The sequence below is a fragment of the Myotis yumanensis genome, unplaced genomic scaffold (assembly GCF_028538775.1).
Source record: "Myotis yumanensis isolate MYYU_CA2020_CCGP unplaced genomic scaffold, mMyoYum1.0.hap1 SCAF_2, whole genome shotgun sequence".
NCBI lineage: Eukaryota > Metazoa > Chordata > Mammalia > Chiroptera > Vespertilionidae > Myotis > Myotis yumanensis.
This window is the reverse complement of record NW_027223753.1, coordinates 3,078,407-3,092,999: the sequence shown is the minus strand read 5'-3', so window position 1 is coordinate 3,092,999 and position 14,593 is coordinate 3,078,407. Positions and strand designations below refer to the sequence as shown.

Below are 14,593 nucleotides of genomic sequence, written 5' to 3'. Positions count from 1 at the left end.
CAGGTGTGTGCTCCCGTGGTGTCGCATTAGGAATGTGTGAAAAAGTCAGGGCCGTTTGGGGGAGCATCTCCGGGTTGGGGGCTCGCCGGCCGGGCTGACCGTGTCTGCTCTTTGCAGGAACGCTGCGTGGCCGTCCTGGCCCGGGTCGAGCGCACCGACTTCCTGTCGCCCATGTGCATCGGCGAGGTGGCGCACGTCAGCGCGGAGATCACCTACACGTCCAAGCACTCGGTGGAGGTGCAGGTCCACGTCATGTCTGAGAACATCCTCACAGGTGACCGCGCGCTCCCCGCTCGGGGGGCTGGTCCCAGCTCCCCCCACAAAGTGAGCAGGTGCTCCTGCCACGGAGACGGCACAGCCTGTGCCAGGCGAGCCCAAGGTCTGAGTGTGGGAGCCCTGCCTGCCCTGCCTCTGGCAGCTCATCCCGGGCAGAGGGTGGGAGTGGCTGGGAGGGCACAGGTGCCCTCCGCTCCCTCTGCACCTCTCGCTCTCCCCCCCCACCCCCGCTCCCCTGCCCCAAACCAGGTTTAGGCTGAAGCTCACCGGGCGGGCGACCTTTGACTCTGGTTTGATCCGAATATTCTCTTCCTCGGTGTGGTAACCATGGAAACCCGTTTTCATCCTCCCACTGGGCGCTGTAGGGGAGTGTGGCTTTGCTTCTAACTGGCACTGGCTGCTTTTTATAGCCCGGCTGCTGCTGAGGAACAGGGCCTCCATCCCCTGGCTGCTCCTGCCTCCCCCTCCCCCCTCCCCGCACCCAGGCACAGGAGAGCCCGAGCCCACCGGTTCGGGAGGAGGGAGCTGCCTGGGCCTTGCCCCTCCTCCCGATGACCCCCTCCTGGGCTGGGGCTGCCTGCAGTGCTGAGCTCAGAGCTCGGGGAGCGGCTAGAGGCTTCTCCCCCAGGACCAGGAGCACTGGGTTGTGACATCGGTGGCCTCAGCAGGCCTGGCTGCAGTGAACACCGCATCTTTAGCTGAGCAAGGGCCTGGGTGGGGGAGTGGTCAGCGTGCCTGTGCCTTGCGTCTATGGCCCGAGCCCTGCACAGGGCAGGTAGCTCTGGCATCAAAGGGAGCTTTTGCGGGTCTCAGGCTGTGGCACAGAGCCCTCGTTGGCGTGAGGGCAGCGGGGGCGAGGAGACAGCCCTGCCCTGAGGAGGTGCGCCGCCTCCCTGAGCCTCCCATGCCGAGGCCTGCAGATGGCCCTCAGGACTTGCACTGCCCCCAGAGGAGAGCGGAGAAGCCGCTCAGACAGGCCGGGGTGGCACTGCCCAGCTCTGACGCGCTGGGCTTTTTTCCACGTCCTGGTCATCTTGCCCTGGACCCCGCTAAAGAGCCTCCCCTTTCTGACGCTCGCCTGGGTCCCCCATGTTTGGATCGGTTTGCATCTCTTTCTGGGACCCTGGTCTCCCAAGGCCTCCCTGTCCTGTTGTGTCTCTTTTTGCCCACATGTCCCCTGGGGTGTGAGCCCTCTGAGGACAGGGCTGTGGCTGCCTTGTCCACCGCAGTCCCCGACGCCCCGAGCAGTGCCGGGCCCTCACGAGCACCACGGGCGGGCGGTGAGCTCTGACAGGTACGGAGACTGAGGTTGGCAGGGGAACAGCCCGGCAAAGCTGAACATGAGCTGTTTGCGCAGCATCTCTGTTCTCAACCCCGTCTGTGTGTCCCTTCCGCCCGGGCCGCGTTGCCTGTTGGGAGGCACTTGAACGAGCACACACCCAGGCAGGCAGACGGCTCTTCATCTCCGGTAACTGTCAAAATATTCCGCTAACTGGGGTGTGATTGCTGTAAATTGCTCCAGAAAGTAGCTGGGAGCTCTTAGGTTCTGAAGTAGACGTTCCTAATGCCACAGCTGCCTTTCGATGGTTTTATTAAATGATGGGGAAAGTGCAATTAGTATGTTTTGCCTCATTTGCTCCATGGCGCTCATTTGGGTCCAGAGGAGGGCCACTCGGGGTTTCCATGGAAACCAGCTCGTCAGGCTGGCTCTAGCTGAGTCAGACAGGAAATCTTTATTCCCAAAAGCAGGCTGTCAGATTCGCTTTCAGTCGGAGTTCAGTGAAAAGACTTCCCATGTTTCCTGTGGCTCCCACACGCGGAGCCTGCTGTCCCAGGTGCTGTGGGCCAGAGCTGCCCCCATGGCCTTTCTCTCTCTCTCTCTCTCTCTCTCTCGTTCTAATCGATCTAATCATCCCCTCAGGTGAGGGGAGGAAGCCGCAGCCCCGGGCTCACCTTGGGAAGGCAGGTCGGGAGGAACTGCTAGGAAGTGAGCGCCTAGAGGGGCTCCCAGGTCACTGGGCCGCTCCTCGCCTTCCTGCTTCCTCTCCATTTCACTTGGTTTCACATGGAAGAGGCAATTAAAGAGAGGAGAGGGGAGAGGGAGCAAGAGGTGAAACATCAATGATGAGAGAGAATCACTGAGTGGCTGCCTCCTGCCGACTGTGGATCGAGCCCACAACCCAGGCATGTGCTCTGTCCAGGAACAGATCGATGCTCAACCACTGAGCCACACCAGCCAGGCGTAAGAGGCAATTTTTAAAAGACATCCTTGCAAATACTTCCCCGAAATTCCTGGGACCCGGGAAGCCTAGGCCTGTACTCAGAATGGCACCGAGTTGCTGTGTGACCCAGGGCAAACCCGTGGACCTCTCTGAGCTTCAGGCATCCCTGGGCACGGGAGGGGTATGGACCAAGTGATTTCTTTTGGCCCAGGTTTCTCAGCGATGGGGCAGCCCCACTTTGCCCTCTGTTTAAACCCCTTCAGAGACAGCGTGTCTGGTTTTGGGGCCTCCGTGTTAGCAACTGCCAGAAAGCCGACAGGCCTGGGGAATGCACACACACACACACACACACACACACACCTTAAACCAGGTGATCTGAAGTCTTCCCAGCAGCCTTTGGGAAAGACAGGATTGTGGGGAGTGTCCCCTTGCTGGGGGTCTATGCTTGCACGTCATGGCTAAGGGCCTTGGGGGTCAGGGGTCAGATGGTGGCGTTCCTGGCGCCCCACCCTCCTTCCCTAGGCCCTCACTCATGTGGTTTTCTTCTCTGAAGGTACCAAGAAGCTGACCAATAAGGCCACCCTGTGGTACGTGCCCCTGTCGCTGAAGAATGTGGACAAGGTCCTGGAGGTGCCTCCGGTTGTGGTAAGGAGGCCCCTTCCGTTTCTCACGGGGCAGATGACAGAAGCCCGGCCACTCTGATGGTAGGAGGCCCCCCGGAGAGCCAGGTGGGGCCCGGGGAGGGGTCCCTGTCTCTCCGCGGAGGTTTCATTCAAGCTGGGTATGTGAGTGTGGCTGGCCCAGACCCCAGGGACACCCCGCCAGGGCCCTTTATCCCACTCTCTGACCAGACAAAAGGCAGGCGACGGCCATGCCTGGTGAGGGTCCTCCTGCCTGTTGACCTTAGACAGACAGACAGCTGGACATTTCTCCCCAAACTGGGTCTACCCAGGAACAGCAAAGAATGGCAATTAGGGACACACAGTCTAATGGCGTCACCCACGAGTCCGGAGAACAGAGGAGAGGCAGGCTCCCTTATAGAGGGAAGAGGGGTGCAGAGGGGCTGCTGTAAACAGACAGTCCATTGGGGGAAACTGGGAGTCCAGAGTGTGGCTGCTGCTCATTGGCTGAGTGGTTGCCAGGTGAGAAGATCCCCCCCCCCCTGCTGGAGCAGTGGCTGGAAAAGGCCTTCCTGTGGGAGATGGTGGGTGTTTCTCCCTGAGGGGGGCAGCGGGTGAGCGGAAGGCAGGGGAGCCCCCCACCTCCAATTTCACGAGGTTTCTGTTCACGAATCTTCACGAGCTGAGAGCCAGGACCGCCGGCAGCCTTGCCCCTCAGTCCCTCTGGGCCCCTGAGGACCTGAGCTTAAGACAGCCCCTGGCTTCCCTCGGCGGCTGCTGTGGGCAGACGCATCTTTGCATACAGAGGCTTCGACGTGTCTGTTCCTGGGGGCCTCTGGGAGGCAGGGTCAGCGGGCAGCTCGGCTCTCCTTCCCCACAATCGCTCCCTCACCTCCTCCTCTTGTAACTCCCGTGTGGCTGGATGTTCCCAGGACACGCGTGCATGGCTCGTCCGTGAGAGCCACTGCTCTCTGCTCTCACACCTGGAGGAGAAAGCAGTTTAGAGGGAACCAGATCTGGGATCTCGAGGCACGTGCCCCGCGCGAGGGCTCCTTCCTGCCGTCGAGATGCGTATAGAACACGTTTTTCAATAACGGAACTGGAACCAGACAGCTATGGACCCCTGACATTCCTTGGCTTGTGGCCACATCACTCCGAGCTCTGCCTCCGTTGGCACATGGCCCTTCCTGTATGTGAGAGAGGGAGGCTCCTTATTTCTTATCCAGACACAAGTCACTGACCAGGCCCTTCCTGCTCTGTGTGACCTCGGCTCATTGCACCTGCACAGACCCTCGTTCCAAAGGGCCACGCGTGCAGGTTCCAGGGGGACAGGAATGTGACGACACTGCGGCCAGAGCCCGCCCGCGGGCCCCTCCCCGCCTCATCCCGCCCGGCCGGGCTCCGCTGTCTGCCCATGTGCGGGAGCGCCTCACTGTCCAGCCGCACTCACTGGGGGTCTTGAGACCCAAGAACCAGGAGAGTTTGAGGTGCAGTGAGTCCTTGTTAGAAACTGTGTACCTACGCTTTCATCTTTCCCAGGAAGCCCTTGGTGCTGAAGTAGTCACATCCCATGTAAATACTCCCACACAAGTATTTTTACTGATTTAATTTCAGATGCTACAGAATTTAGAAATCTCTAGCAGGCTGTGTCTCTGGCTTTAGGGCCATATGATACTTTTTTTTAAAATTAGATTTTTATTGGTTTCAGAGAGGAAGGGAGAGGGAGCAAGAGATAGAAACATCAATGATGAGAGAGAATCATTGATCAGCTACTACTGCAGTCCCCTACTGGGGGCTGAGCCCACGATCGGGGCTTGTACCTTGACTGGGGATCGAACCGTGACCTCCGGATTCATAGGTCGACGCTCAACCACTGAGCCCCGCTGGCCGGGCCATGTGATACTTCTTAAAGGGGCGGCACGGAAGGGGGCTCCGGGACGAGCACGAGCTTTTGCTTCTCTGGCTCCTCGGGGCCCATGTGCTGTGCTGCTGGGTTTTGGTCAGTTGAGGGAGGGGCAATGTCCGGCTCTGCTGGCTCCTGTCCCTTCCCCGCAGGGACAGGGCAGCTCCCCCCACCGCCCCCTCCCCTGCTCGCCCTCATCCTGGAGGAGCCCCAGTGGCTCCCCATTGCCTTTGTTTAGGGGGTTTGATGAGACAAAGACCAGCCTTGCCCTCGAGAGGGCTGTGTGGGCGCCGTCCCTCTGAGCGGAAGTAGAGGCTCCCTCCACACGGGAGAGCCACACGGCTCCCAGCTGCAGCCTTTGCTGCTGTGGGTCTGAGCTGCTTCCTCCCACGCGGGCGAGGCCCACGCAGAAGCCCTCAGTCGATTTGAACTGTTGTCTGTTTTCATGGCCGGGCCCAGCCTCAGTCCTGGTTGGGCATTTGCACACACCTCGGAGGTGCTGTGGTCAGTCCAGACCCCCGCAGTGTAGCCAGCTGGAGTCCTTTTGCATGTACGCATGCATATTACATACATGTATACCCCATGCCACATACACATAAGGCACCTCAGGCACACATCTCTGACACATCCCTCCCTCTCACACACGCGCACTCGTGGGTGCGCTGCATGCCTGCCTCTCTCGGAAGCAGCCCAGCTGCCCGCCCTGTGCAGGGTCATCCGTGCAGGACTTTGCACCTTGTTCCACCTGCTTCCCCAGGGAACAGGGACCTCAGGCCCTTGAGGGGAGACGGAGGCCGCTGGTGGCTGGCGGGGCAGCTGCGGCCTAGAGGCCACTGGAGAATGGACACTTGGCTTTCTCGTGGTCTTGACGTTGCTTGAGTTAGGAGGTTCGAAGGACACCCCTAGGTCAAGGCCACAGGCCATTGCACTGACTGCAGTCCCAGGGGACACCGGGGTGCCTTTCCTGGGAACCTTTGACGTGACCCCTCCCTGGTACAGAGCTGTTCACACTCCACTCGTCCTGGACCTTTGGGCTGAGCTGTCTTCTGCTTCACATCAGTGGGTGTGTTGAGCTCTTGGAGGTGAGAGTTGGGTGCCAGCCCATCACTAGAATGTTCTAGTGATTTTACCCCAAGATTTAGAGCCAGCAGGGAAGCGTTTGGAGGGAGGTGCGTTTTCCCTGTCCTCGCCGCCTGGGTCAGGATGCGGCCTCATCCGTCCCCTGTGACTGGAGGCCGGGCCCTATGTGACCCCGGGAGGCGGCTCTTTAAAGTCTGTGAAAAGGCATTTCCTGAGGACAGCGACGCTCAGCGGGTTCGATGAGGCCGGCACAGGCTCTCCTTTGCAGCCACGGCTGGGGGCTGGGAACCCAGTGTTTGTGGAGGGCGAGGTTGAGTTGTCCCTGCAGCTGAACACTCCAGTTCGTTTCTCTTGGACAAACCACTCAGCTCCTATCTCAGCCCCCGTGGAGACGGGCTCTGAAGGCCGAGATAACGGAATGGTGTTCAGACCCTGGGCACACGTGGCGCAGAGCCCAGAGGGAAGCCCGGGCGCTTAAAGCGGCTTTGAAAGAGGCTGCAGTGCCCTCCGAGCTGGGTCTGCTTAAGCCGATGGGTTTGGGGCGAGGAGGGGCGGGAGGGGGCGCAGAGGAGCCCAAGGGCCCCGAGCTCAGTGGCTTCTCCACAGAAATACTGGTTGAGCCAATGAAAGGGCGGAAGGCGGGGCTAATCAAAAGGAAGTGGCCAGGGCCCACCCTCTGTGGCTCAGTTGGTTGAGTGACATCCCGTGCACCAATAGGTCGCCAGTTTGATTCCTCGTCAGGGCACAAGCTTGGATTGCAGGCTTGATCTCCAGTCGGGGTGTACAGGGTGCAGCTGATCGATGTTGCTCTCTCTCTCTCTCTCCCTTAAAAAAAAAAAAAGAGTGGCCAGGCCGTGGTCAGCAAGGCGGAGAGGGCACCTGGGGAAGTGGGCAGTCAGAGGGGCCATGGGCCCACCTGGGGCCTCTTTGAGGGGTCCCTGGGGGTCTTCCCTACACGGCCGGAGGACGATGGGTATGGAAGGGTGCAATACCCCCCTTTACCCCAAAGGACTCGGAGCCCCAGCTTTTGGGCCTCAGCGGGGCCGTCTTAGCTTCACCTGCATGTTCCTCACAATATGCAGCCTGTTGGCCGGCCAGGGGGCAGCAGAGCCGGGCTGCCAGGTGCGGGGGTGGGGGGGGCGGGGGGGCACTCAGGGCACCTGTATCGCAGGAGAGTGGGTGTGGCCTGGATTCTGAGCTCTGTGCCCAGGAACGAATAGGGAGGAAGGGGGCGGGTGGCAAATGAGGGCTGAGATTGTCAGTATGATAACGTTTTAATAGGAAGAAAATTGGGAGCACGCTGAATGCCCCTTTTTAATGGCTCCATCGCATACATTATGTTGATACAGCAAGAGGGGGAGTACTGTTACTTTTTTTTTTTAAATACTGTGGCTTTTAAAGTCCATGAACAGCATGATAGAACTGCTATATGCAGATGGGCATGAGAATGATTCAGGCAGGATATGATCTCGGGCAGCGGGGAGGCTGCCTGAGATCTTCTCCCTCTCTGTGATGCGGTTGTTCCTATTAAATGTGTGTTATCAGAGGAAGGATGGAGCCAGTTAGAGAAAGGAGAGCCCGGCCCGGGCGGCCGGCTGACCCCCTGTCTGCCCCGCAGTACTCCCGGCAGGAGCAGGAGGAGGAGGGCCGCAGGCGCTACGAGGCCCAGAAGCTGGAGCGCATGGAGACCAAGTGGAGGAACGGGGACATCGTCCAGCCCAGCCTGAACCCAGGTACGGCGGGGGCCCGGGGTAGATGGCTGATGTCCGCTGGCAGGTGACAAAGGTGCCGGTCCGTGACGTCCTCCTGGGGTTAGTGCGCGGCACTGGGTGCACCTAACCTGCAGGGATTGGCACCCGCCCCTCACAGAGCACAAGTGACATGAGGGACTGGGCCTTGCTGAGTCCTGGCCTTTTCTCCGGCCTCGCATGGCGCGTCGGGCGTGCCACGTTGCCCTGAGGCCCAGCGGCTCTCCGCCAGCCCAGGCCGCCTGGACACCCCTGGCTGAGGCCGCAGGTCCTCTGCACGGACTGCAGTCCCAGGGGACACTGAGAGCCTTTCCCAGGAACCGTGAATGAGACCCCGCACCCCTGGTGCAGTTGCCTACCCGCGAGGACCGCTTGGCCCACGTGCTGAGGGTGGGCTGGACGAAGCCTCCGAGCGTGGCGTCTCGGGAGGGACTCTGCCTCTGCCTCCGCCCGGCTCCTGACTCGGTGACGCTGCTCTTCCTGCAGGAGGCCTCCCAGCGAGCCCGGGGCCGGCCAGGGGGCCTCAGGCACCAGGCCGCGGGGGTGCAGAGTGCAGTGTAAGGTGAACTTGGGAGGTTCCACAGCAGATTCCTGAAGACGGTTGGCGCCTGTTTACAATACGGGGAATGAGAGTCAGATGAAGAGCGCCCTCACAGAGGGTCGCAGGCAGCCCTGGGAGCTCGCCACCAGGTGCCCAGTGGCTGCCTGTGGCTGGGGCAGGGCCTTGCTGGGACACTGCTGTCCCAGAGGGTGGCATCATGGCCCACTAACGGAGTGGCTGATCAATCCTCAAAAGCCTTCCCCTTCGCCAACTGCAGCCTGTTCTGCGGCCAGTTTTCCTTAGAGATCCCAGGTCTAAGCTGCCGGCAGCCCCGGGGACCACGTACACGCTGGTGTGGCAGCAGTCACACGTTCAGCAAGGGGACCCGTTTGTCCCTGGCCTGACCTGCCTCCTTTGCAATTCCAGAGCCAAACACGGTCAGCTACAGCCAGTCCAGCTTGATCCACCTGGTGGGGCCTTCGGACTGCACGCTGCACGGCTTCGTGCACGGAGGTAAGGGTCCCAGGCTGTCGTCTCCCTTCCCCCCGCTTGCCAGGCCCTCATGACTCTTTGTTCAATGAAGCGTACATTTAAACTTTTAGGAGTTGCATAATAAGTACTGAAATACTGTTTGTAAAATTGGGAGTGAAAGTCAGATGGAAGTGCCCTAATAGAGTTACCCCACCCCTGGGAGCGCAGCCACCCGTGCGCAGTGGCTGCCGTGGGCGGGCCGGGCCCACACCCTCAGGAGTACAGCCACGGCGCACTGACTGGCCGCTAGAAGCCATTTTTGCCGCTGATGTCTGCGTTTATGTTTTCCTTTGGTCAGATTCCTGCTCAGACAACACAGGCCTTGAAGTTCCCAGCTCGGGAAACACGGCGGGCACACAAGAGGACTTATTAGACGCAGGTTCTTGGAGGGACACTTGTTACTTGAATGATGTATAATTATTTTTTGTGATTTAGGGAAAATTTAAGTATACATCAAGTTCATAAATTAATGGATATTATCATTTTGATGGCATTAAAGTAAACTTCAAAAAACAAGCTGATTTAAAGAAAAGCATAAGGGGAAAGGTCATTACATGGCAGACGATCGCGGAAACGTGACCGTGGTGTGTGGGTGAGGAAGCTTGGGCTGCACTGCGCTGCTCGGGTGGAAGGAGCTAGTCCTGCTTCCCAAGCAGAACGGGCACTTGTTCAATGTCACTCATTCACACTCTCATTTCCAGTTGCCCGGAAGCCAGGCCTTCCTTTATTCTCCTCTCAGAAAACTCCTATTCATCCTTCAAAACCCGGCTCAAATGGTACCATGCGGCAGGGTCGCATTGCTATTTCTACCCGGGATGCCTCAGGAGCAGGGCTTTATCTTATTCATCGTATTGGCTCCAGGGCCTCCCATAGAGTGAGAGGCACAGACCGCTCAGGTGGCTCCCTGAATGAGAGGTGCACGTAACATTCGGGGTGAGGAGCTGGGATAGTGGGCCCTGATTTGACCTACGTTTCTGAAGGTCATTTCTTTTTTAACTGATCGTTTGCTGCTTCTTTTTTCCATTTCATGATTCTTTCCTCTTCAACTAAATGCCGCTGCAGTGCCCTGAGATCTGGTCAGCTTAGGTCCTCCCCGAGGAAAGCTCTATTTTATAACGAACAGTTCTTTCCAGGCCCATGAGTATTGTGACAATCAGGGAACAGAATGGCTTGTGCGGCTCTGGCTTCGTAAGCTCTCTGTTCCTCTCCTGGGAGGGGGCAGCCCCCTCTTCCCAGCCTAACCACCAGAAGCCCAGCTTCTGTAACAAAGGACTGGCCTGAAGCCCCGCAGAGCACACCCTGCCTGGAACCTGTGGAACTCCGTGCTGCAGTTGTTGGTAGTTTCGCCCACACGGTGGAAGTTCATGCATGTGGCATCTCCGCCATCGCCATGTGCTCGGTGCAGGGTCCACACCAGTGCTGTCTCCTTGCTCTGCGTGGGGGGGCGCCGTGCAGTGCAGGCCGGGGGAGACCTGCCGGGACCCCGGAAGCGGCAGCTCACGGAGCTCGTGTCACCTACGGCGCCCCGGCCGCGCCATTTGGCACAGGCACGCTGTTAATGCGTGTTTAAGAAGTGTGTGCGATGCCAGTCAGTAGGGCTTTTGTGCCCACGGTTTTAAAAACAGTCTAATAATTTTACCAAACCCGTTGTCTCGCACATTGCCAGTAATTCAGCAGGAGTGGAGGACGAGGTCGACACTGGGAGCGCGGTCGCCCCGTTTCCCGTAGGGGGACTGCTGTCGGCAGGCGGGTGGACACGCATTTCAATGGCAGTCTTCTCCACGCTGGAGTGTAGTGGGTGCCGCCCGCAGGAGGGAACAGTGGCCGGGGTTGTGCTCATTCGGCCTTTCAGTGACTCTGCTGTGTTTGCGCTTTTGGTGAACTCCTGGCCCCGTTTTCTGTGACTTTCACACTTTGGATAGTCCATCTTGAGGCCTAGCTCCTACCCTGCCACTTACACATGCACATGCATACACACACGTGTGCACACACATGCACATGCACGCACACATGTGTACACACAGGTCTTGGCAGTGCTCCGTGGCTGGAAACCACAGGTGCCAGCTTGGCTCTTGGCATCTGCCCTCTGAGTCCTGAGTGACTGGGCAGAGTTCTTCCTCCTCTTGAAAGTACAGGATCTCAACTCCTAAAAGGCCATTTCCCTCCGTGCCCCCCTCCCCCGAGGGGGAGTACAGGCTGCGGTGACTCGGGCATGAGGGGTGCTTTCGGCACGTGCAACAGTCAAGACCTTACAGGCTCACCCAGACACCATCCTCGATGAAACGCGCGCTGAGGATGGGAATCGATTGAACGTGATAAACTCGTGCTAAACACATCGGCGGGCTGGAGGCCCCTCCCTGAGCTCAGGAGTAAGGCGGGGGCGCCCCCCCTCCCCCCCCCCCGCCGCCCACTCTGGGTGGCCTTGTTTTGGAGATTCTAGCCACTTAGCTAAACAAGAGGAGACATTTCCAGGCACAGGAATTGGCAGAAAGGAGGTACGGCTGTCTGTCTTCCCAGATGGCACAGTAACACCCGGGATCCAGTGGTGAAAATAACTCAGATAATGCGAGAATTCAGTCAGGGAACAGCCTACAGAATGAGTAATGCTTAAAAAAAACCTCACCTGAAATAGACAATTTTTCATTGTTGTTTGTAGGTGTTTGTTTTCAAATGTGTTTTTATGCCTTGATTTTAACTATCCCATGAAACGTCACTCTTTGGTCGTTTGGTAACAGATGGGGTTTGCTGTGGCGTCTGTTCCTGGACTCATTGTCTGAGTGTCCCGCTCCGCTGTGGCCCCCGGCTGCCCCTGGCTTTGGCTGCTTCCCGCTGGGGCCCTCCTGGCCTGGCCTCCGGGCTGTGTCCATGTGGGCTGGGCAGTCCCTGCTCAGGGCCAGCTGAGGCCGAGAGGAGACACGCTCCCAAGTCCGGCGGCCTGGCCAGCCCGGGGGAGGGGAGGGGCGGCCGCGGCTTCCTGGGGGTTAGCCCGGGTGGACGCCAGCGTCCACGGAATTCCTCGCTCCTGACCTCTTTGCAGCCTTGGATATTTCTTCGGCACTTCATTTTTTTATTTTAAAATTATTTTAAACCCAAGTATCCTGTGGAAATGGTCCAGATGGCTTTTGACAGAGCACAGCTGCCCTCGTCCCCACTCCTCGCAGCCTTCGCGGCTGCTGCTGGCGGGCTCGCGGCTCTAGGCCGTCTCTCGTCGGAAATTCCGGCTTATGCCGTGTAAACAGCCAGCGCCCAGCCAAGTCCAGCGCTAGATGACGTGGCTGTGGGCTTGTCCTGCGAGGCTCGGTGTCGCCTCGTGTGCCCTGCCCCCCTGCAGCCGCTCTGTAAGTGCTCCACACGCAGCCCGTGTGCCAGGCAGGGTGGTGCCCCCTGCCCCCCATCTCCGTGGTCCCCACCTGGTCCCCGTGCAGAGCCTCACGACCTTATATACAATCTGTGCATGTTGAGCCGTCAGAGCCCTCCCCACCCGCCCTCCCCTCCTCACCCCTCATTGCCATCCTGGGTCCCACCTGGGGGTCTCCACTCCCCGACCCCCCGCAGCCAGATCAGTCTTGGCTCCCACTCCACGGGCCTCTCTTTATTCCCCTGTGACTCTGTTTCCCTAAACGTGCCTCCGGCTTTTCTGCTTCTGCTGCTCCACCCAAGCCCCACCTGCCCGGTGCTTCTGGGCCCCCCACGCTGAGGCCACCTCCGTCCTCCTCAGGACCCGTCGTTGCTCCTGGCACGCGTTTTGTCCGGCTTCTCTTCCTGGAGGTCACGCCTCTCCTGTCCTCAGGACCTGGAACGTCCACCGAGTGCGGGAAGGACTTTTCGGAAAGAGGCTGGAGGTGGTGCTGCCGGGTGGCTGCGCCCGGGCCGTTGGCAGCTGCTCTGTGAGAGTCACGGGCATGTGGCTCCGCTGTCCTTCATCGCCTGCCAGGGGGGCTCTTCCCACCCAGAGGACGGACTGTGCCCGGGGCCCGTGGTGCCCGCGGTGGCCACCTTCCTGCAGGGAACCCACACCACTCTGCCAGGACGTGGTGTGAGGGGTTAGGGACCCCTAAACTGGAGCGCTTCTGCCTCTAGAATCAGATCAGGGCCTGGCAGGCGTCTCCTGTCGGCTGTCCCCCACCACCCCCCGCCCCCCGCCCCGCATGGAGGCTCACTGGGTGGGGACTTGGTCTGTCTTTCTCTCGGCTGCTTCCCAGCACTGGGCACAGGGCCCGGCTCTGAGCAGACATGCAGCGTGTGGGATGAGGGGCTGGGAAGAGTGGAGACGGCCCCTGTGTGAGAAGGGACCGCAGAGGCAGGCTGGGCGGCAGCAGGAGCCGCCACCCGAGCAGCATGCGCCTGTGCGTGTGCTGGGGCTGGGGGCGCGCACACGTGGCTGCCCAGGGGTCCCAAGGCCGGGCACCGCACAGCTTCACCGGGGGAACTGCAGGCCCTGGAGGGGAGGCAGGTGGCCCGAGCAGAGGACGCCTGGGAGGCGAGGTGCCGGGTTGGGGGGAGCCTCCCGAGCAGATGCTCTGGGCGCGGTTCTGGTGGGCGGCTGTGGAAACGCAGTGTTTGCACTTGTGGGAGGAATTGATTTCACCGAACAATACAGAGGGAGGCACAGGCGCCTTTCCAGTTTTGTGGCCTCGCTGAGCGGAGCTCCCGCATAGACACGGGCAGTGGGATTTGCTCCCTGACCCCTGTCCCCGGAGCTGGCTTCCTCCAGCCTCGGGTCCTCTCAGCAGCCCCTCCTCCGCGGGGTGGGCCTCCCTCTGGGAGCTCAGAGCGCTTTGCTTGGGAGACACGGTCAGCCCCCAGCCTGCTGGTCCCCTGCCTTTGATGCCATATTAACTCGCCTGCTTCTGCTTTAGCTGCGATCGTGAGGGACACACGTGGTAGGTGGCCCCTGCAGGGCCTTTCCTACTCAACATCACGAACAAGGAATTCTTTTTTAAAAAATATATTTTTATTGATTTCAGAGAGGAAAAGAGAGGGAGAGAGATAAAAACATGAATGATGAGAGAGAATCACTGATTGGCTGCCTCCTGCACGCCCCACACTGGGGATCAAGCCCACAACCCAGGCGTGTGCCCTGACCAGGAATTGAACTGTGACCTCCTGGTTCATAGGTTGATGCTCAACCACTGAGCCGCACGGGCTGGGCTGAACATAGAATTCTTAAACACTAGAGCCCCAATGCACGAAATTCGTGCAAGAGTAGGCCTTCGCAGCTGCCGTGGCTGCCTGGATCCCTCCCTCGCAGCCACGGCAGCTGTCTTGATCCCGCTGCAGCCCCAGCTTCGTCCGGAAGGACGTGCAGTCTAATTAGCATATTATGCTTTTATTATTATAGATTAGAAGCCTAATGTATGAAATTCATGCACAGGTAGGGTCCCTAGGCCTGGCTGGTGATCAGAGCCGATTGGGTCCTTCCTTCCCCCCTGCTGCTGGCTGCCGGCCGGCCGGGCCCTTCCTTCATTCTGCGCTGCTCCCTGGTGGTCAGCGTACGCCATAGCGAGCCGTCATACTCCCGAGGGAACAATGTGCACATTAGCCTTTTATTATATAGGATTAGCCTTCACCCCCAACTTCAGTCTAGACTCCTTTGAGGAAATGGACACCAGTGGAATGGTTCTTGGCCTTCAAAGATGTGACCTTGACCTTGCATGGAATCAGGTGAGGCT

General features: G+C 59.3%; 1 protein-coding gene across 4 annotated transcripts in view; it reads left to right on the top strand.

Annotated features, from left to right (window-relative positions):
* The window catches only part of ACOT7 (acyl-CoA thioesterase 7), a 68,816-nt gene that overhangs the window by 34,011 nt on the left and 20,212 nt on the right, over positions 1–14,593 (top strand). For 3 of the 4 annotated variants that reach the window (XM_070403116.1, XM_070403114.1, XM_070403117.1), the window contains exons 3-6: positions 118–274; positions 3,052–3,143; positions 7,720–7,834; positions 8,817–8,903. In XM_070403116.1, the coding sequence (XP_070259217.1) occupies positions 118–274; positions 3,052–3,143; positions 7,720–7,834; positions 8,817–8,903 (451 nt within the window). Of the gene's footprint in view, positions 1–117; positions 275–3,051; positions 3,144–7,719; positions 7,835–8,816; positions 8,904–9,219; positions 9,301–14,593 lie in introns of all 4 variants that reach the window. The other variant, XM_070403113.1, reaches the window with a different exon arrangement.